General features: G+C 39.9%; 1 protein-coding gene across 5 annotated transcripts in view; it reads left to right on the top strand.

The window, feature by feature from the left end:
* Nucleotides 1-20610, top strand: part of SEMA6A (semaphorin 6A) — a 176115-nt gene extending 155505 nt beyond the window's left edge. For all 5 annotated transcript variants that reach the window (XM_007497847.3, XM_001363758.4, XM_007497844.3 and 2 more), the window contains one exon: nt 16405-20610. In XM_007497847.3, coding sequence (XP_007497909.1) covers nt 16405-17597 — 1193 coding nt within the window. In that variant the 3' untranslated portion in view covers nt 17598-20610. The remainder of the gene's footprint in view (nt 1-16404) is intronic.
* Nucleotides 20611-21104: the final 494 nt, after the last annotated feature.

Here is a 21104-nt window from a genome sequence, read left to right as displayed (position 1 = left end):
TCTGCTCTCCTTTCCCCCCTCTTTTTCTTACTATGTTTTGTTCTTCCTCCTCTTTTATACAAGACATCCTTGAGGCTAGAATTAGTTTTGACAACAATACTTTTTAAGATCTATAGACTAAGTGTTTGACCTATTCTTGTTAATGGAACATCTGGAATATCTAATAATTTACATTTGAGTACAACTTTACCCTATTCATCTATTTGCTTTTAGCCAAAACTTTTTTTAAAACATTGAGAAATCATTTATTATTTTATTATATTTTATCATTTATTATAATATTAGTTACAAAATTGATAAAAATACAATCTAAGGTCTAAATATTATGATTTTCAATGAGAGAGGAGTTCGAGAATTCAAAACGACTGGTTAGCTTGGTATTCTACAAAGAGTACTTCTTCCCATAACTTATAGAAGGTAGAATTGAAAGTATTCAGAGTAGGAGAAGAGTGAGTCAGATGCCAGATAATTTTGAGTTTAGCATCTCTTTTCTTAACATGGCACATAAGTAATGCCTTGAGAGCATGGGAAGTCTGAGAAGTCAACAGAAAGAGAAAAATAAGAGAGAAGAATGAGATGGAGTTGGGGGCAGAAGAATAAGAGGAGAGGAGGGAGAGAGAGGGAGAGAATGAGAGAGAATATTTTGTAGTTTCATAGAAATTGTGGAAGTAATGGATGGTGTGTTAGATTGTCTGCTGGTTCGATTATTCTAAAGACCCAAAGTATCCATATTCATGCCAAGTGTATTTATCTCTCACTAGCCAAACTTATAAAAGTAAGCTTCAGGAAATTTGAAATGCATCTTGGGTACCTGGAAGGGATCATAAGCTATTTCAGAAGTCCAATTAGAGGTCGTCAATTTTAACATGAATTTGAGCCCCTACAGTCAATCAGTCAATAAGAATTCATAAAGCTCTTTTTATGTGCCAGGAACTATTAGGTCTCAGGCATAACAAAGAAAAGCCTAAAAGAATCCTTGGCCTCAAGGAGCTTACATTCGAATGAGGGAGGCAACATGTATATATATAAAAGTATAAACAAAATATATATATCTGGTATCTACAAGGTAAACTTAGAGGAGAAGACATTGTAACTACAAATCAATATTCTTACTAGCTGCTATCCCACTGTTAATGGAAGTCTTTCCCAATCTCTCTTAAGCCTAGAACCTTTCCTCTTTTAATGATCTCTTATTTATTCTATACATAACGTATTTGTACGTTTTTGTTTGCTTGTTTTCTCCCCCAATAAATTGTGAGCTCCTTGAAGTCAGGGACTGTCTTTTACCCTTTCTTGAATTCTCATTGCTTATTATAGTGCCTGGTACATAGTAGGAGCTTAATAAATGCCTTTGACTAAGAGAAATTGTAATGATTTCATCTCAGCTAGTTTTAAATTTCTTGTCCTAAGTAGTTTTTCCTTTCCACATATTCATTTGAAATTGCATTGCCTCACAAAAGTAAAGCACAGAAATTATGAACTATACTTGAAATAACTGAGGTTGAGTTAAACATTGATGACACTTTATTAGTAGAGGAAATCGTTTCAAGAAGTATGAAAGTAACTGTGTCATTACTTCTATCCTTTTGTACATTCAAAAGCATTAGCTTCTAGTTAGAGTCTCTTGTTCTTCATAAATAATAAATTCTACAGAACATAAGCATCTCTCACTTCTTAGACAATAGTTATTTCCTGAGAAATGATGAGATTTGTCTACTAGAACTTAGTATGTAATACATGTAAAATTTCCAAATGCATTTTTATGTATATGCAGTTTAGTGGCACAGTAAGTAGCATACTGGCCTTGGAGTCAGGAAAGCTTGATTGCATATCTGGCCTCTGACAGGTACTACCTACATGACCCTCACCAAGTCAGTTAAGCTCTGCCTCAGTTTCCTCAGCTGTAAAATTGGGGTAATAATTATACCTCCCAGGGTTATCGTGAGATCAGTGAAATACTATTTGTAAAGTGCTTTGCAAACCTGAAGTACTATGTTAATGGTAGCCATTACTAAGGAAATTAGTAAGAATTTCATAAAACTTAATACTTTTGCTAATTCCAGGAATTTATATTCAATTTTAAAAGTATTTTCTTCCTTTATGTGCAAGCATTCATCTGATCGATTCTGATGATCAGGACTTCAGCTCCAGAATGTAGAGGAAAAGAAGTTCCCTAGGTGTTTTTCAGTTCTCCTTCCCCCTCTATTCTTCTCTCCAGCCAGGTATGGATAGGCATTTTGGCAAGCCAGAGAATGAATCCTTAATGTTACAGACTAGAGCTCCCTGTTAGGAGGCTGACCCTAATAATGGATGAAGTTGAAGCGATGGTGTCTGTCCGATATCTATACAACTTCCTTTGAGTGGTGGAAGCCTAGGCAATGCATGAAAACTACAAAACCAAATATTGTTCATCTTGGTGGTCATGAAGATGTGCAAAAAGTCCTTATTTTACAATGCCAAAGAAGTTGGGAAAAGACCAAAGGTACTTTGACAGTGTGCCGCCTAGCTGTAAATTTCCGCAGGAGATTCTTTACGCATGGTGTCTTGGTACTTTTCAATCCTCTTATTTAAGCCACACCAAAGATGTCCTCTATTTTTCAGTTCTTTTTTTTCTGTGGTGTTCTAAAATTCATTTCCACACAATTGGGGAGAGCATATCTTTGTGGACGGAGAGCTGGTCTCTGAACCAGGAAGACCTGAGTTCAGATCTTGCTTCTGACCCCTATTGATGCTGTGATCTTTGGCAAATCATTCAACCTCTCAGAGCTCTAGGATAAATCTCTTGGACTCTAAGTTGCTGCCCTGCCTTAGCAGAGGCAGTTTCTTTTGGCAACAAAAGTACAAGTCCAGTCTCTCTCTCAACAGAACTTTATTATGTCATATGACCCACTAACATGTGGCATTCATTATTACATGAGATAATATTTGTGAGATAAAATGAGATATTTGTAAGGCATTTAGTGCAGTATATGACATGTACTAGATATGATATAAATGCAAGCTGGTATTATTAGCGTGGGCCCAAGATGGACTGTAACCAAAGCAATTGAATTGACCGAAGTTCCCAAAAATCTCCTTAAGGTGTCCTTAGCAGTCTTGTGCTAGGGACCCTAAATATTTTATCATATAGGAAGACCAACTTGGCAATGGTAGGGTTGCTCCAAAAAAAGACCAGTTTGTTGGAGCTTGTTTCTCCCTTTCTTTTGGAGGGGAGGAGGGGAATACAGTACTGAAAAGAAATCAAACAAAGAATTAGCTGCATTTTATAATTTTTTAAGTAAGCCCATTTCCTGGTCCTCCAGTTTTAATTTCATATAAAACCTCAAAGGAAGAAGATGAGACCAGGGAGTTGGAAAGTAGAAATGCTTTGTCTGGTTTCAGAATCCACATATAGATGCTGGGTTTCCAGGTTCATTTGTAGTAATACAGCAAAGGGAAGAAAAATATGTATAAACAATCTTCCAAAGCTGTATAAATCTGAAATAATCTTTCCCAGCATCATATATTGTGTGAGGAGAGCCCTAATACCTGGAATCATTCATACATGATTGATGACAGATCAATATAGGGAACCTTACATTGGTTTAGAACCAATGACTTAGAACCAACTGATGTCACTTCATACCTGGGTATTAAGTTTTGGTTTTTTTAGTCATTTTTCAGTCATGTATGACTCTGTGATCCTGTTTGAGGTGTTTTTTAGCAAAGATATTGGAGTAGTTTGCTATTTCCTTCTCTAGATCATTTTACAGATGAGGAAACTGAGGCAATTAGGGTTAAGTGACTCACCCAGGGTCACATAGCAAGTGTCTGAGGTTAGATTTGAACTCGGGTCTTCTTGACTCCAGACCAGCACCCTTTCCTTTCTGCTCTCCAGTTACCCAGGGTTTCAAGTTATTCCTCTTCAGAACATTAATAACTTGCATTGCTGTGGCATATTGAGATTTCTTCACAACAACTTGAGGTAGGCAATGCAAGGATTGATTTAATTTTACAAATGACATTTAGGGAGGGAAAATTGACCTGTTAATAGTCACAGAAATGACATAACTGAAACCCAATTATTTTTAAGTCCAGACCTAGTTTGTTTTCCTCCCCCCGCTCCCCCACTACACCTGAGGGATCTCTAAGATCATGTCCAACTCTAATATTCTCTGATTCTGTGATTGCGTTGAGAATAATGGGGGAAGAAACCCATGATGTAGAAGAATTGAATGAAAGAATGAAGGATGTGAGGCATGGCAGGAACATAATAGCTGTGTCTTAAATTAGTTGAAGTTGCTGAGCAGTTGTAAGTGGAAGGTAAGGGGATTTGCCCCGTTCTTTGTGATCGATCCCAAAGAGCAAAATGTGGAGCCATGGCTAGAAGCTAAAGAGGCAGGTTTGGATTCAATGGAAGGGAAAACCTTCTAACAAGCAGTGATGTCTACAAATTAAACATGGCTTTGAGAAGTAAGTACTGAGTTCCCTGTCACTGGGGATTTTTTAATATGAAGGCTGGTTGGCCACTTGTCAAGCCTGTTATAGAGGGGATTAGATTGTACTTGATGGCCTTAAAGGTTACTTCCCAATGTAAGATCCTGTGATTCCTGACTGGAGGCATAAGCCATTCATCCATAATGGACTTTTAACACTGCCATTAGTAAAGAGGGAAACAGCAAAGAATTATGTAAACATAAGCCAGCCAACAAGAAATTCATGTTTTCATGGAGAGGAAAACAGTATTTTTATTGTCATTTTATTTTAATATGTTTAATTGAATAGATTTCACCCACATACACACCCTTATCTTCTTCCTCTATAAATGGCATAGCACAAAATAGAGTTATTTCAGGGGTGGTAGCACTAAGCACGTCCCCTCAGTAACTCAGCACAGGGCCTGGAACATAGTAGGCACTTCACAAATATTGATTGATTGATTGATTGGTAGAACTTAAAAATCTGTGGTTAGCCCCAATGAACACCAGCTTAATTAATGAAATTGTAAATAGCTCCCGAGCTCAGGATACTAAGTGAGCTTCGGTGAGCATGGGCAAATCTGATCCCAGTACACTTTATACATAATGGGTTACCACCAGCTCTCCAAACGGAGCCTTCAACGCCAACACCAGCAGAAACAACAAAAAGAGATGCCCTTCATCTTTCATTTTATAAGAATAGGCTCCATTTCCATGTCTGATGTTGTTTCAGTTTACTTTGGGACCATCTGGTTCACATTATGCTGGGACACAATAAAAAGTCTGTTTCCTGCAGTGATAACCACAGAGAGCTCCCATTTCAAATTCAGTGTGGTCATCCTGATTGGCCTGGGTGTGGCTTTGAGGCCATTAAAATTGTCTCCACTTCGGAATTCTTCCTCCTTTTGAAAATGTGGGATTTCGGGTCTTGGGTTTTTTTTTTACTTTTTTTCATAAATATTATAACTAGCACTCATATAGAAATGGAAATGCTTTTGCAAAATGATTGGCTTTCTTATTCTTGCCCTCTTGCTGGCCTGTATGCCTGACATTTTATGGCAATAAGATTTTTAAACAAGAAAAATTGGTTTGCTAGATTCCATTCACCCAAGTTGTCATGAGGATTTCGAGGGAAATTGCAGTCTTGTCTTACTCTAAAGCAGAGTTGAGAGTCTATTTTTAGGGGATCTTACTCTAGGGTTTTTCTTGATGTTTTGCCATCTTTTTGAGCACTCAGGGCCAAGACAAACCAAATCCACTCTTGCATGGGGGAGGATTTTCACCCTTTTTGCATATGCATATTTTTCCAAAGGACACAGAGACCTTTTTGTTGTCTTTGTGGTCAGTGGGTCTGCTTTACACAGATGCCTATTAATCACTTCACTATGGCGACAGACACATTCATCATATCACACTAACTTGGAAACAGGCAATCTAGTGAATTGATAGTAAGGCGGAAAAGACTCCGGGTTGAACTATAACAAGTCACTCTCTCCTTTTAGTGTTTTTCATAACAAAAAAGATTTTAAAAGACTGTTGAATTTTTTTCTTTGAAATTTAGACGAAGTGGTGAGATTTAGTATACTGGGCAGCACCCTACTCAACACTCTCTTTAAAATGGAAGAGAAGAGTAGTTAAAAGATGGAGAGGTGAAAGCGTTCAGGCAGTCTAGTTGCACTTTGGATAGGATGGTAGTAAAACTTTATGAGCCACCAGCTGCTTCTGGAATTAGGCTATATCTGGTACAACTTGAAAAAGGATGAGTGAGGAAATGGGACAGATATGAGAGAAGTTAGAGAGATGGCAGCAACAAAATTTAGCAATTGATTGGCTATATGGAATGAGACAGATTAAAGAGTAGAGGAATGATTTCAATGCTGTAAATCTATGTAGAGAAATGCAGAGGGAAGTTCAGAAGAAAAGTTTGAGGGGGAAAAGAATGAATTGTCTCATGAACATATTGAGTTGTGATGCCTACAAGGCATACAGTTTCAATTGTCCAAAAAAAGTGATATAAGACTGGCTCTTGGGACAGAAACCAGGGCTAGTTCTAGATTACAGAGTCATCTGCAGTGAGAAGATAATTGTACCCATCCATGGGAAATAGCAAGATCACTGAGAGAAAGAATAAGCATAGAGAAGAGAAGAGGAAAGAAGAGAAGAACATGGATTATGATCCATCAAAGGATACCGAGAAGAAGCCATCAGACACCTATCTGAAGAAGAATACCCAAGTTTCCTATTTTCTGCAAATTTGGCAAACATGCAATCTATGCCTTTGTCCAACAAACTGACAAAAGTGTTGTACAGCACAAAGCAAAGATCTAGAGTCTACCTGCCATATAACCAATTCCAAATCCATGTAATTCAATGATTATCAAGTCCTGATTTCTTCAGTTTTTATATGTTGTGAGCTAAATCTTACACTTTGCTAAAAACCTAGGTAGACAATACCTATAGCATATCCTTTCCTGCTAGCTTAATCAGTCAAAAAGAAATAAGGTTAATCTACTTTTACTAAAGCCCCTTTAATCTTTTAAGTCATTGTTTATTTTCTAGCTGTTTACTCATCTTTTTAAAATAGTTTCTAGGATATGGGATAATGCTGAAGCAAGTCAAGGTGCTGAGTGATGTGGAGAGGGTACCTGTGACAGTCTTTCTTTTCTTTTCAGTGAAAGTACAAGGCAAGGTCCTCTGCTGAGAAAGTGGTGGCATAAGTGGTTTGAGAAAAGAAGAGAGTTTGGAATCCCTGCTCTATGATAAATTGTCGGTCAGGGAAGAGGAAAATGATGTTTGCATCTGCTCAGGTCTATTTGAGATTGAATAACATAAATTTGTAGTGGAATCAGTCAATACAGTAGAATGATTCCTTCCATCAATATTCAGCAGAAGGAAATGGAGAAAGCAGATGGTAGATGGAGCTTAAAAAGGGATGAATGGTGATAGGACGATGGGTCTAGGGACTCAGGGACCAAGAACAGTGCAAAGTTGAACTGGCTAACTAAAGGGCCAGGATCTTCAAGTGAAGAAAATTAGGCTAGAGCAGGGGCAATGGTGTAGCAAAGCAGAGAAAGAGAGAGAGTAGGCTTAAGATCATTGAGCACAGGGAGAACCAGAAAGTCAAGAGGTTCTAAGCAGATGGAGGAATTTCAGAATTGTGATCTAGAGAAGTAAAATGTTTGTGGATGGTCAAAGTTATGACCATTCCTGCATGTGGCTGAGGTGGAATTATAGTAGATGGAGTACTAGATTTGATATCAGAAAGATCTGGGGTGGAATCCTGCCTCAGCTATTTAACTTACTATGTGACACTAAATAAATCACTTCACCTTTCTAAGCCTCAGTTTTCTTACCTGTAAAATGATCTTGGTGGTCTCTAAGGTCCTTCCTTCCAGCCCCAAGTGTTTGATCCAATGTAGCTGAAAACCATAAGAATAGAGAAAGTTGATGAGCTTGGGAGCAAGTGTATTTGAGACATAAACATGTAAGTCAAAGTCCCCAAGTACAAGGACAGGGGGTGGGATGGAAGGAGAAGACCAGTAGCTAGATAACGAACTATTTGAGAAAGGAAGGAGATTGACATGGGCTTCAGTAGAAAATCACCACCAGGATATGGAAAGGGCAATATTTCTAGATGGAGTAAACCTCAAAGGAGGAAAGGTTCCTGAGAATAAATGGATAGTGAAGGGCCTAGAAGAGGCAATAAGAAGCAAAAAGATTGGCCCAGTGGGTCAAGGCAACATGAGAGAAGATGAATCTAGTACTAGAGGATGGTCAGTGGGGGGCTGATTTCAAGAGAAAGCAAGTTTTCTGTGTTTATAAGAACATGGAAAAAAGCATCACAGTATAACCCATGATTATCTTGGATTACAGAAAATCACATACTAAAGAATAAAGTTCTGCTGGCAACTGAAATTCTTTGGCCTGTCAGACTGATTGAAGATGAGTTGAGACCTAAAGGGAAAATGTTGGGATTTTCCTCCATTGCACTGATTGAGGAGTGGGGAACACCACAAGAAGCTGGGGGAGGGGGACTTGAGTGAGAAGACTTTGCTTGAGATTTTGGAACTGAAAGCTGAAGGTATAAAGAGAGAAATTTTCTTTATATTTTATTTAAAATTGGGATGTGAGTCATTGTGAGAGGAGAGAAAGAGAAAGAGAGAGGTGGGAGAGAGGGAGAAAGAGGGGAAGGAGAGGAGAAGGGGGAAGGGGAGGGAAAGGGAGAGGGAGAGGGGAAGGGAGAGGGAGATGGAGAGAGATGAGAGCTGGAGGAAAACCCTGGTTGAAAAGAGGGTGGCAATTTAGGGAAGATGATCCAGAAAGGCCACCTACAGAACTTAAATTATGCCTTAAAGCCAAATATTCTAAGAGGTAGAGGTGAGGAGGAAGCACAATTTCAGAAATGGGACATAGTCAACACAAGTGGCATGGAAAGCAGAAAATGGAACACAGTGGTGGCAAATGGGCTAGTATGGTTGGACCATAGACCAGATGGAGTGGAGATGAATGGAATGGGACCAGATTGTGAAAAGTTGTAAATGTCAAGAAAAGGAATTTGTATCTGATCCTCAAAGTAATAGGAAACCATTGTAAGTTACTGAGTAAAGAAAGGATAGCATGGTAGGACTTTAGGAAAATCACTTTGGTAGCGGGGTTGGATGATGGTTTGAAGGAGACTTGAAGCAGAGGGTCCAAATGGTAGGCTTTTACAATAATCTAAATAAGAAGTGATGGGAGTTTGAACTTGAGTGATGCCTGTGTGAGTAGAGAAAAGGAGGCAAATGAGAGAGCTAGCATGAAGAAAGAAATTGTAGGATTTGGCAACTAATTGGATATGTGAGGTGAGAGAGAGTGAGTTGGGGATGACACCAAGGTAGGGTGAATGATATCCTCATCAGTAGCGAGGAATGCCAAAAGAGGGGTGGGTTTTGGAGAAAAGATAATGAGTTCTGTTTGGGACATATTAAGTTTGAAATGTCTAAGAGGCATCCAATTGAAAATATCCAGTGAGCAGGTGGTGATGTCGGACTGGAACTCAGGAGAAACACTAAGGCCAGATATAAAGACCTGCAGTGAGATAATAATTAAATCCATGGGAGCCACTGAGATCATAAAGCAAGAGATTCTGAGAGAAAAGAATGCCTGTTAATGGAGTTGCAAAAAGAGATCCCTTTGTCTAGAAAAGTGTAAGAGAAAGATGAAGGGAGAGAGGTTCGTTCACATTTTCTGTTTAAGGTCATAAGGACTCTGTCTGGACTAAGAACTCCACTAAATGAGAGAGAATCTTCTTGATACTGATTTGTTTTCTAAATAGACAGTAGATAACTAATAAATATTTGTTGGTTGATTGACTAATCCATTGATTCAGGTCTATTAAGGAGGATGAATACTCAATTCGAAGACAGTAGATAGGGTTTCAAATCTCATCTCTACCACTGAAGATCTGTATAGCCTTAGGCAAGTAGAGAAACTTCTCTGAGTCTCAGATTCCTCAGCTGTGAAGATGAGGCAGATAAGTGGCTCAGTGGGCAGAGTACTGGGCCTGTAGTTAGAAAGACTTGAGTTCAAATCTGGCCTCAGATACTTACTAGCTGCATGACCCTGGGCAAGTCACTTAACCCTGCTTGCTTCTTCATCTGTAAAATGAGCTGGAGAAGGAAATGGCAAACCACTCGAGAACCTTTACTAAGAAAGCCCCAAATGGGGTCCCAAGGAGTCAGACATGACTAAAATAACCGAACAACAGCAAGGAAAAGAAAGAAGAAGAGGGGATTAGACTGCATGAGTTCCCTTCCTAGTCTAAAAATGAGATCCTATGATTTGTGACTCCTATATCCTTGAATAAATTACTTAATTTGTTTTAAATTAAATCTATACTTACTATTAAAGCTAATTACAAAACAAATTTAAATTAAAAATAAAGTCTCTTGGAATGGGAGGTCCAAGTGCTATTGTCATATTAAGAACACGGTGCTAAAAAGAGAATATGATTGAAGTGAACAGGTTCAAGTATCACTGTAGGGCCTGAAAAATCTTGAGTGTTAAGATGGAGCATCAAGAAGATTACGTTCTTAATGGATCCAAAAAAATCACTGAAGTATTGTATACTCCAGTTTCTATAACTGTAAAATGGGAAGGACAATCTTTTACTACCTCAGGGCACGGTGAGAAATCACTAGTGGCTAACAGATTGATTTAAAATACTTTTCTTAGAGGAACAACACCCCATTTTTGCTTGGTGAAAGTAGCAACTGAAGATTGCCTTCTAGGCCACCAAAGCAGAGTAGCAAACTCTCATGATATTTTTCCCTCTTTTGTTCAGTCATTTTTCAGGCATGTCCAGTTCTTCCTGATCCCATTTGGGGTCCTCATAGCAAAGACACTGGAGTTGTTTGCCATTTCCTTTCTCTAGGTCTTTTTACAGAGGAGGAAACTGAGGCAGTCAGGGTTAAGTGACTTGCTTAGACACCAGGTCTAAGACCTGATTTTAACTCAGGAAGAAGAGTCTTCCTGACTTCAGACCTGGTTTTTGTTCACTGTGCCACCCTGCTGCCCCTCTTCCTTCTTAGCAGCTCCAATGAGATAGATACAATGAAGCAGGAACAAGAATTATCTACACTTCTTCTAATAATAATAATAGCTAGTATTGACATTGTATTTTACTCATTGCAAGGCATTCTACACATTATCTCACCTGGTCCTCATAACATCCTGGGGCTTAGGTGCTATTATTATTCCCATCTTTACAGAGACTGAGAAAGGATTAATGACCTACCCAAAATCACGTATCCTGTAAAAGTACAAAGCAGAATTCAAACTCGGGTCTTTCTGACTCCAAGTCCAGAATTCGAAGCTGTGAGCCTGACACGTCAATGCCTCTAACATCATTTTCTTCTTCCCTTAACTTCAATTTTACTCAATTTTCAGTTCTGCAGTCTGTCCCTTTTATCTCCCCTCATCCCCAACCAATTGAGACAGCAAACAAAAAATCCCCATGACAAGCATGTATAGTCAAGCTAAGTAAATTCCCACATTAGGTAGTCACACGTATCCATGCACACTCTCATGTCTACACAGATGTATAGAGAGAGGCCTGTATTCTCTATCGTCTTCCCTCTCAGGAGATGCTGCCTCTAACTTCCTGAAGACGTCTAGACTTTCCAAGTTAGTACCACTAGCCACGCACTTAGAGAAAGGGCTATCTATGTAAGTTCCGGGAGTTTTAAAATTAAAAAGATCTGATCAGTTTCTCTTGCCCACTTCATTTCCTACATGTGATGACAAATGCCTCTCCAAGTAAGTGACAGTAAGGAAGGTAGGCAGCTAGGTGTCATAGTGGATATAGTGTTGGGTCTGAAGTCAGGAAGGTCTGAGTTCAAATCCAGCCTCAGAAATTTACCAGCTGTAGGACCCTGGGCAAATCACTTGACCTGTATGTTTAATTTTCCTCATCTGTAAAATGAGGATAATAATAGCACCTACTTCCCAGGGTTGTTATGAGGGTTGAATGAGATAATAACTGTAAAGCATTTATCACAATACCTGACATGTAATAAACACTAAGTAAATGTTAACTCTTATTGAGGCACCTTCACTAGAGAGGAGAAAAAGAAAAAACATACATAGAAACTTGTGTCCAGAGAGATCTTCTTGTGTATAGTATTTTTTAAACCCTTACTTAAGGTGTCGGGATCAATACTGTGTATTGGTTCAAAAGTAGAAGAGCAGCAAGGGCTAGGCAGTAGGGGTGAAGTGATTTGCCCAGAGTCACACAGCTAGGAAGTATCTGAGGCCAGATTTGAACTCAGGACCTCCCATCTCTAGGCCTGGCTCTCAATCCACTGAGCCACCCAGTTGCCCCCTATTAGTGTATTTTCTTTAGAGTCACTAGAGCTAGAAGAGAGTGCAATGGTCGTCCGATTCTGCATCCAAATTGGGTTGATGTTGGTATGGTAACTCTTCCAGCATCGAGTCCTCAGCTTTGCCTTTTGAAAAGCAAATGTCTCATCTCAGATATGGTAAAGATGCTTCCTTCTTTCATGATGATGACCAATAGGGGACTTGGCTTGGCTCCCAGATTCCCTGTTCTGATCTTCAAGTAGGAATTGGTTGAGGGAAAATATAGGATTGGACTGGTTCCTCGTTTACTCAGGAGGTGGTGGAGAGCCCCATCAGTGATGTCAGGCAGTATGGAACCATTTGGACCCAAATGGACACTTACCTATGGAAATGTCATTGCAGCACTGGGGAAACTTCAGCTGATTTCAGAGTTGGAAGCAAAAGAAATCTCTAAGTCATTAAAATGACATGGGTGTGCAAGAGAAGAACCAATTCTAAATCACCGGATCAGTTCTGGGAACATGGAATAGTAAAGACCTTATACAGGTGTCCAGTGCATTTTCCCCTTAAGAGCCTCCATTCACATACTCTGTAATACACAAAAATCCTAATAAGGAAAGGAGGGCCTCAAATATTAATATAGCTATGCATAAATATGTGTATAGGCAGCACAATAGACACTTGCCAGGCCAGAAGTAAGGAAGATTCCTCTTCCTGAGTTAAAATCAAGTCTCGGACACTGACTGTGTGACCCTGGGCAAGTCACTTAACCCTGATTGCCTCAGTCTCCTCATCTGTAAAAAGACCTAGAAAAGGAAATGGCAAAGAACTCCAGTGTCTTTGCTATGAAAACCCCAAATGGGATCAGGAAGAATTGGACATGCCTGAAAAATGACTGAACAACAACAAAAGAGGGGAAAATATTATGAGAGTTTGCTACTCTGCTTTGGTGACCTAGAATGCAATCCTCAGTTGCCAAGATAACTCCAAATGGAGTCAGACAGAACTGAAACGACTGAACATATCATTATCAGTTGTGTCTATATATCTATTATAGCAAGAAATACTAATTCACTTACATTCCCTAGATCTAATCTTAACCTGGAGTCCACAAACCTCAAAAGCACAGATTTTTGAACTGGATGCAGATAACCCATTTTTGAGTCACATGAGCCTGTATGGCGTTATTTAAAAATCCATTTCTTCTCATTTTCTTAAATGGTTAGTCTTGTTGTCTTTTAGTAGCTACTAAGAATGTTTGCAGATTTTTAAAAATTTGCCCCAAAGACAAGGAATTTTCTGAAACATGGACTAATATTTTCATAGTTTGGTCAGAAAGACAATTAATCCAGTCACATAGGGAATGCAAGGGGCAGAAGATGAGCAGCCCAAATACTGTACTGATATCGTTAGGGGGGTTGTGAAGGGCAGAGACAAGAGCTAAACAGGAATACAAAGCGTGAAAGGATCTTCAGTGTTAGAAGACATGCCCCCTTCCCCTTCTGCCTTTCCCCATTGAGATCACAGATCCATTAAGGCAGGGAAATAGAAGAATACAATCAACAGTAAAGGAAATATTAAGCAAAAGCTATAATTCTAAGTCATTCTAAGTAAGATTCTCTGACAACCCTGATAGTAATATTAGCAGAGAGTAGGAAGAATTGGTCACAGGGGGTATTATATTTGTAATGCATACCACTTGTCTAGGAAATTTGAAATGGATTTCCAAATTAAGTGAGCTATCTTTGGAATGTCTGTAACTCTGGTTCTAAATGGGATTTTTAAAAAAGGAACTACTTCTCGAACTCATTTGCTCTCTAGCTATGTTCCTACAAATGCACTTGGCTGAAAAAATATTCATTGTTCAACGTTGCCTTCAGTTAAACTATCAGGTCATTGCAAAATTGAAAAATAGCACTTTTTTGTCACCGTAGATTTTTAGTAACCCAACAACCTGTTGGTAGCACTGAGAGAAGACTAGAGCTACTGCTTTTGTATAACAGTAAGAAAATATGAATTTAAAACCATTACATACATTAACTTCGTTTTGAAATATATTGCCGTGTAAGATAGCCTACTGTTTGGAGACTGCCACAACAGAAAAGGTGTGAGTTATAGCTCGAGTCCCCTGCTGTTAATGCTTTTCAGTCTTTACCCTTTAGGAGTCTAGAAAGATCATCTTGAAACTTTTCTTAAAAACAATGCATTTGGAAATGCTTCTATTTCTCAACCTTCTTGTGCTTTCTAAGGGATGTTTTGCGGTGGTTGTCTTTCATTATAAAGGACATGTGTGTAGACACAGGATCTTTGGTTCTCAAGAGATGATCTTATTTTCACTATTTATTCCTTACTGGAAGTCATAGCCCTTGGAAGTCACAGGGCAATCATTTCCACAGCAACCAACGAGAGGAACGAGGCTGGAGAAAGGATGGAGAAAGAGCAAATGAGCTCTTCTTAAGCTTGAAGCTTCTGCATCTCTTACCTCTCTCCTCAATAATCAAAATATTTTAACAGAAAAAACTGAACTTCTTCTTTGAAAAAAATGTAGATTTTCCCCCTAAGCTTTTTCCTGTGGCACCAGTAGTTGATCAGTAAAAATTTGATGCTTTGGGGGTTTTATTTTTTGATGGGATTATATCGATATACATATAGATGTAGATATAAATATTAATGCATGTGTGCATATAGCCCTAATTGGTATCACTGATATGTGCCACTAAATTTTATGAAAAACATTCTAGAAAGGTTGGATTTGGAAGATGAACGATTCGTCTCCTGAGGCCTTTGAAGGGACTTTTTCTATCTTGCTATTTCTTCCAGAATAGGAATCGTGTTTACATTTCCTCAGAGCATGTTAATGCCTTTAATGCATTCATGTTCTCTGGCTCTCCAGACATATGAATTGAGGCCTTTTGGATTTTATTTTTTTAACTACCACATCAGGCACTTCTGATCTGACAATTGTGACACTTTTGTTCACTCGGTGTTAAAAAGAAAAAGCTCTCGTGTTTGATTTTGATCAGCATCTGCCAGCATGGTGCCTGATTAGGCAGGAATTGGGAAAGTAACTTCCTTTAAAAAGGCAGCATCTTGGTTAATGTTGTGTAAGATTATTGACTGCTGTAGTCACGTAATTTTTATTAAATTGAAGAAATTAACTCCAACAAAGAAACTTTCTGTGACAGCAGGCTTTGCAAACAATAATGGGACCTGACACATCTCCAGGCTCACTGCAAATGCCACAAAATGGTCCTCGCTGCAAATTCTTTCAAATGTCTTAAGGAAAAAGCCTTACTCAAACATTCAGTAGCATTTCCCTTCTGGCGTTGGGTGTATATAGCATTTTTTTACTTTAAATGAAAAATCACATTGATATCGACACTTGAAACCTGTGGGCATTTGCTCTTTACAATGTTTTTTGGTTCCTAGCTCTTTCTTTCTCATGGTTATCTGAAAACAGAGCTTCCCTTTCTGCTAGGGACTAAATATGTGCCCCTAGTATTAGATCTGTCAGCAACAATGGCCAAAAAAATCTAGGCAGAAAGCTCGATGGATGTAGAATTTGTGTAATAAAGTATTGTCATCTCCAGTCTGGAGACAGGAGGTCCTGGGTTCAAATTTGGCCCTCGCTGCGTGATTTAACCCCAATTTCCTAGCTCTTCTTGCCCTGGAGCCCATACTTAAGGGTTTAAAATAAAAAGGCTTTCCATTTCTGGAGTTACCACGATTGTATGAGAGAAAACAAGAGAAGGGAAACCAAATCTGAACTCGTCTCCCTGACTTGAAATCCAAAAAAGAAAAAAATGCAATTTGGAGATATTTGAAAATATGGCATTCTCTCAAATGAAAGAGAGGGTGTGGACTTGAGGTCCTGAAACATCCTTTTCGGAACAAAAACAAGACATCAAACAAAGTTTATTTGTTACTTAGCAAAGGTGTTGCAGGGAAGAATGAACTACTGTTTGTACAGTCTTGCTTTGAAGATGAGACAAGAAGTAGCTGTTTTGTTGTTACTGTTATTACTTAGTAGGCTAAATGTTAAATTTTACCAAAAGAAGATCTTGTGCGTCTTTCACCTTTTCACAATGTCTTGTATGATGTCTTTCAGGTGTGATTCGGGAAAGTTATCTGAAAGGCCACGATCAGCTCGTCCCGGTCACCCTCTTGGCCATCGCGGTCATCTTGGCTTTTGTCATGGGGGCCGTCTTCTCAGGCATCATTGTCTATTGCATCTGTGATCATCGTCGCAAGGATGTGGCTGTTGCCCAGAGGAAGGAGAAAGAGTTGAGCCATTCACGCCGGGGCTCCATGAGCAGTGTGACCAAGCTCAGCGGCCTCTTTGGGGATACACAGTCGAAGGACCCTAAACCAGAAGCCATCCTGACCCCCTTGATGCACAACGGTAAACTGGCTACCCCCAGCAACACTGCCAAGATCCTCATCAAAGCTGACCAGCACCATCTTGACCTGGCCGCTCTGCCTACTCCAGAGTCCACGCCAACCTTACAACAAAAGCGCAAGCCCAGTCGAGGGAGTCGGGAGTGGGAGAGGAATCAGAACCTCATTAATGCCTGTACCAAGGACATGCCCCCCATGTCCTCCCCTGTGATTCCCACCGAACTCCCCCTCCGGGCTTCCCCAAGCCACATCCCCAGCGTGGTGGTCCTGCCCATCACTCAGCAGGGCTACCAACATGAGTATGTGGACCAGCCGAAAATGAGTGATGTAGCGCAGATGTCCCTGGAAGACCAGGCAGCTACCCTTGAGTACAAGACCATCAAGGAACACCTTAGCAGCAAGAGCCCCAACCACGGGGTCAATCTGGTCGAGAACCTGGACAGCCTGCCTCCAAAGGTGCCCCAAAGGGAGGCCTCCCTGGGCCCCCCTGGCTCCTCTTTGTCTCAGAATGGCCTGGGCAAACGACTGGAAATGCACTCCTCTTCCTACGGTGTTGACTATAAGAGGAGCTATCCCACAAACTCTCTAACCAGGAGCCACCAAGCAACCACCCTCAAAAGAAACAATACTAACTCTTCTAATTCCTCCCACCTTTCTAGAAATCAGAGCTTTGGCAGGGGAGACAACCCGCCCCCTGCCCCCCAGAGGGTGGACTCCATACAGGTGCATGGTGCCCCAGCCACCCAGGCAGTGACTGTTTCAAGGCAACCCAGCCTGAACCCATACAACTCACTGACACGCTCGGGGCTGAAGCGCACACCCTCACTAAAACCAGATGTACCTCCCAAACCTTCTTTTGCCCCCCTTTCCACATCCATGAAACCTAATGACGCATGTACATAATCCCAGTGGGAGGGGGACAGGTGGTAAACCAACAGTGAAGCGAAATTGGCCCCTCTCAGCCAATGTTCCAAACTGCCTCATGAGTTCCAATCTTGCAAAGAAGGCTGCAGTGTTGCTGAGGACACAGTCCTTTTCTTGGGGAGAAAGTGGAACCCTTTCTCAAACTGGGCCACATGTTTCGGTGAAGGTTTACAACCACAGGACTCACCCCTCATCTTCCCTTGCCCCTTCCACTCAATAACAGCTCTGACTCACACAAAAAAGACTTAAGTTAACATCCAAACATGAGCCAAAAGCACACACACACACACACACACACACACACACTCACACACACACACACACACAGGTGAACAGCGACTGCGACATTTCGCCCATGACTGCATTGGACATTGCCGAACTGGCCTAGCATTCCGTCCTTTGCAACAGAAGTCCATACAAAGGAATCATGAAAGAAAGAAAAAAAGACAAAAAAAAAAGAATTCATTGATAAATCTAACTCAGACTTTAACAATGGCAGAAGTTTACTATGTGCAGATACTGTGAAATGCCCATCAGTGTTACAGCCTCCTGTTCTAGCAAATTAATGCCATGTTGGGCTATTATGTCATAGATTTCTGCTACTCTTCTCTTTTAATGAATAACGTGACCGTTAACGCAAATAACTCCTTTATTTATTGTTCACCTTTTCTTTTCTTAAGGAAATGACTTTTGTCACATATCCTAAGAACAGCTCTTCAGAAAGCCCATTGAAAGTTATACTATTTAACATGAATCCCATTAACTGGAGTAATTAAGTTCACTTTATTTTTCCAATAAATTCACTGAGTAAATAAGTTGGAGCTTGAATTCTAAACTTTTTGTTTGGACTGTCTGATCTTAGCTAAAAGAAAAAATATTCAGAGGGGAATATTTATTTAAGTCCATCAGTTACTTTTCTGGCTGGTCTCTGACCTGTGGCATGCACACACAAAAAGGAACGAGAAAAAGAAATGCCCTCAGATCTTAACTTCTAAACCAACTGCAAGAAACTTCTAAAGAGCACAGAAGTGCAACATTGCTGCCAACAAGGCTGTGTCAATCGATAATACTTTCTGTGAAGGCACCAGCTTGTGATGTGCCCTCTCATTTCACCTTGCATGTGAGATGGCAAACAAAATACACAAATGGTGTGAACTCATTAATATGCTGGCTGTTACCATGCATAAATTAATGGTTTGATCACACGGGTTTTTTCGTGGGATTACATCTGTGAATAGCCTGTTTTCTTCCACATGTAAATTTGTGCCTTACACCCTCAGTTGTGTATACTTGTGAGCTATAGTATGTTCAACTTTTTTCCCCTTTTGGAAAAAAAAAAAATCAGATATTTATTTTCCTCCCCTCCCCTCCAACCCTCTAGAAAATTGGAGTCAAGCAGTTTGAAGAAGAATGTCGTGGTTATCATAATACTTTCACATCCCTTGAGAAACTAGGGCAGTACCACACCCTCTAATTCAAATTACTTTTCTAGTCGTGCCAATTCAAACCACCCTTAGGCTGTGCTGCCAGCATGGACCCCAGTGTTGTGGGTGGCAAGATCCCTTTCTTCCTGCACATCTCCTTCTTCCCCCTTCTATTTTCATATCATTTCAATATGGTGACATTCTCAGCCAGCAGAGAAGAGACTAAAGTAACCATCATCATTTCTGGTGTGTCTACAGGCTGTGTGCACACTGTGGGCACTGGGGCTGATGCCCGAGAGGAGTCCCCAGTCATTTGCCCAGTGAACACAGGCAGTGTACACAATGAAATGAGGTGGAAATTCATTTGGGCAGGCTGGTCCCTGCTGTGATTAATAAATAACCTGGAGTACAAGGCCAACCACAATGGATGATGCAAAAGCCTTCTAAGGCAATGGATTTTTAAAATTTTGTTTTTTGTTTCCTTGTGGGATTTTTTTTAAGGGGGGGCGGGGTCGTGTGTCAGTTTCTTTCTCAGTTTTCATTTGTCCATGCACACAGGTTTTTTTTTGTTTAATATGTCAATAAAAATGAGAAAAAAAACTGTGTCTACATACTGTAGAAAGTGAACATTATTATTGTGTTGGTTTTTTTGCTTACATTTAAATCAGATAAACAGTATAGTATGTGTCGGGGAATTCTTTGGGTTTCTCCCCCTTTTTTCTGCAGGTGTTTTGTTTTGAACTTTTTGAAAGACTGACATGAACCATTTGGAGTCAGTTAGAGTGTAGGAGATATTTAGAGAATCTGAAAGGTCTAGAGACCAAAGTGTGTAACAAGGGTAAACGCATGTCCTTCTGTTCCATTAGTCTTATCACACCTTTTTTTTTTTTTTCATGGATTGACTATTCAAACTCTGTGGTCCATGCTTCCTGAAGTCAAGAACTCTGTTCCCTAAGCAGGAATTGTGATCTTTCTCTAAAGATGTAGGTGCTAGGAAGATGAGGGCAGAGAAGGGAGGAAGGAAGGAATTTCACCTTGTATCCTTCTCCTAAGAACTTGGCACTGGAAAATACCAGATGTAACGCAATACTCGGGACTGCCCCTTCGCAAACCAGACCCAAACGATTGCTACGCCTGCCACAGTAAAGAACCCCCATCTGACAATGTGGATCAGACCAATTACCAGGCTGACCCTGAAATGTCCATTTATATATCCAGTGGGTCTTCTTCACTTACCTCTTTTTTTCTTTTTTTTTTCCCTGCTATATGTGGGGAGAAGGGTCCATAAACCTAAGTGTGCCTTTCCTTTCCACCCTTGCTATACATTGGTAGGTGCAACAGACTCAGACTCCTATTTGTTGTAAAGTTGTAAAAAAACAAATTGTGATGTCACCACTTTTCCTTCCACTTCCACATCCCCTAACATCTGATTCACAACTTAATGTTTGTTGTTTAAAAAAAAGAAAGAAGGAAAGAAAAAGAAAAAAGACAAAAAAAGACAAAAAAGGCAAGGAAAAAGTTCTTTATTACATGAAAGTAATAAACAAAATCCAGACTGTTCTACCTTACCTTTTGTGTACTGGGTGCTTTCTTTGTATGATTTTTCTCCCCTTCTCTCCAGCCTCACTCTGTTCCCAAGGCTTAACTAGCCATGTATGATGAGTTACATTGTTTTGCAATAGCCATCAGACTTGGTGCTCACAGTTAGTTGGGCAGCAGATTTAATACCATGCTCTGGTGATAATAATAATGATGATGATGATGGCAACGCATTGTATGATTTTTCAAAACTCTTTACGTGTATTATTTACTTTAAGACAACTACCTTCTGGGATGGTTGACAAGAATTTCTTAAGTACCTACTATGGGCCAGTTACTATGCTAAGATCTGTTACTAGTATGCCCATTTTTGTGGATGAAGAAACTGAGGCTGAGAAAGGTTAAATGACTTTCCCCAAATCACATAGCCAGTAAGTATCTAAGGCAGGATTTTAATTCAACTATTTTTTTACTCCAAATCTTCAACCACTTAGCCATCCTCCATTTTCTACATTTTCTTTTC

This window comes from Monodelphis domestica, chromosome 7 (assembly GCF_027887165.1).
Source record: "Monodelphis domestica isolate mMonDom1 chromosome 7, mMonDom1.pri, whole genome shotgun sequence".
Taxonomy (NCBI): Eukaryota; Metazoa; Chordata; class Mammalia; order Didelphimorphia; family Didelphidae; genus Monodelphis; species Monodelphis domestica.
Note: the sequence above shows the minus strand (reverse complement) of the source record. Positions and strands in the feature narration are given on the sequence as shown.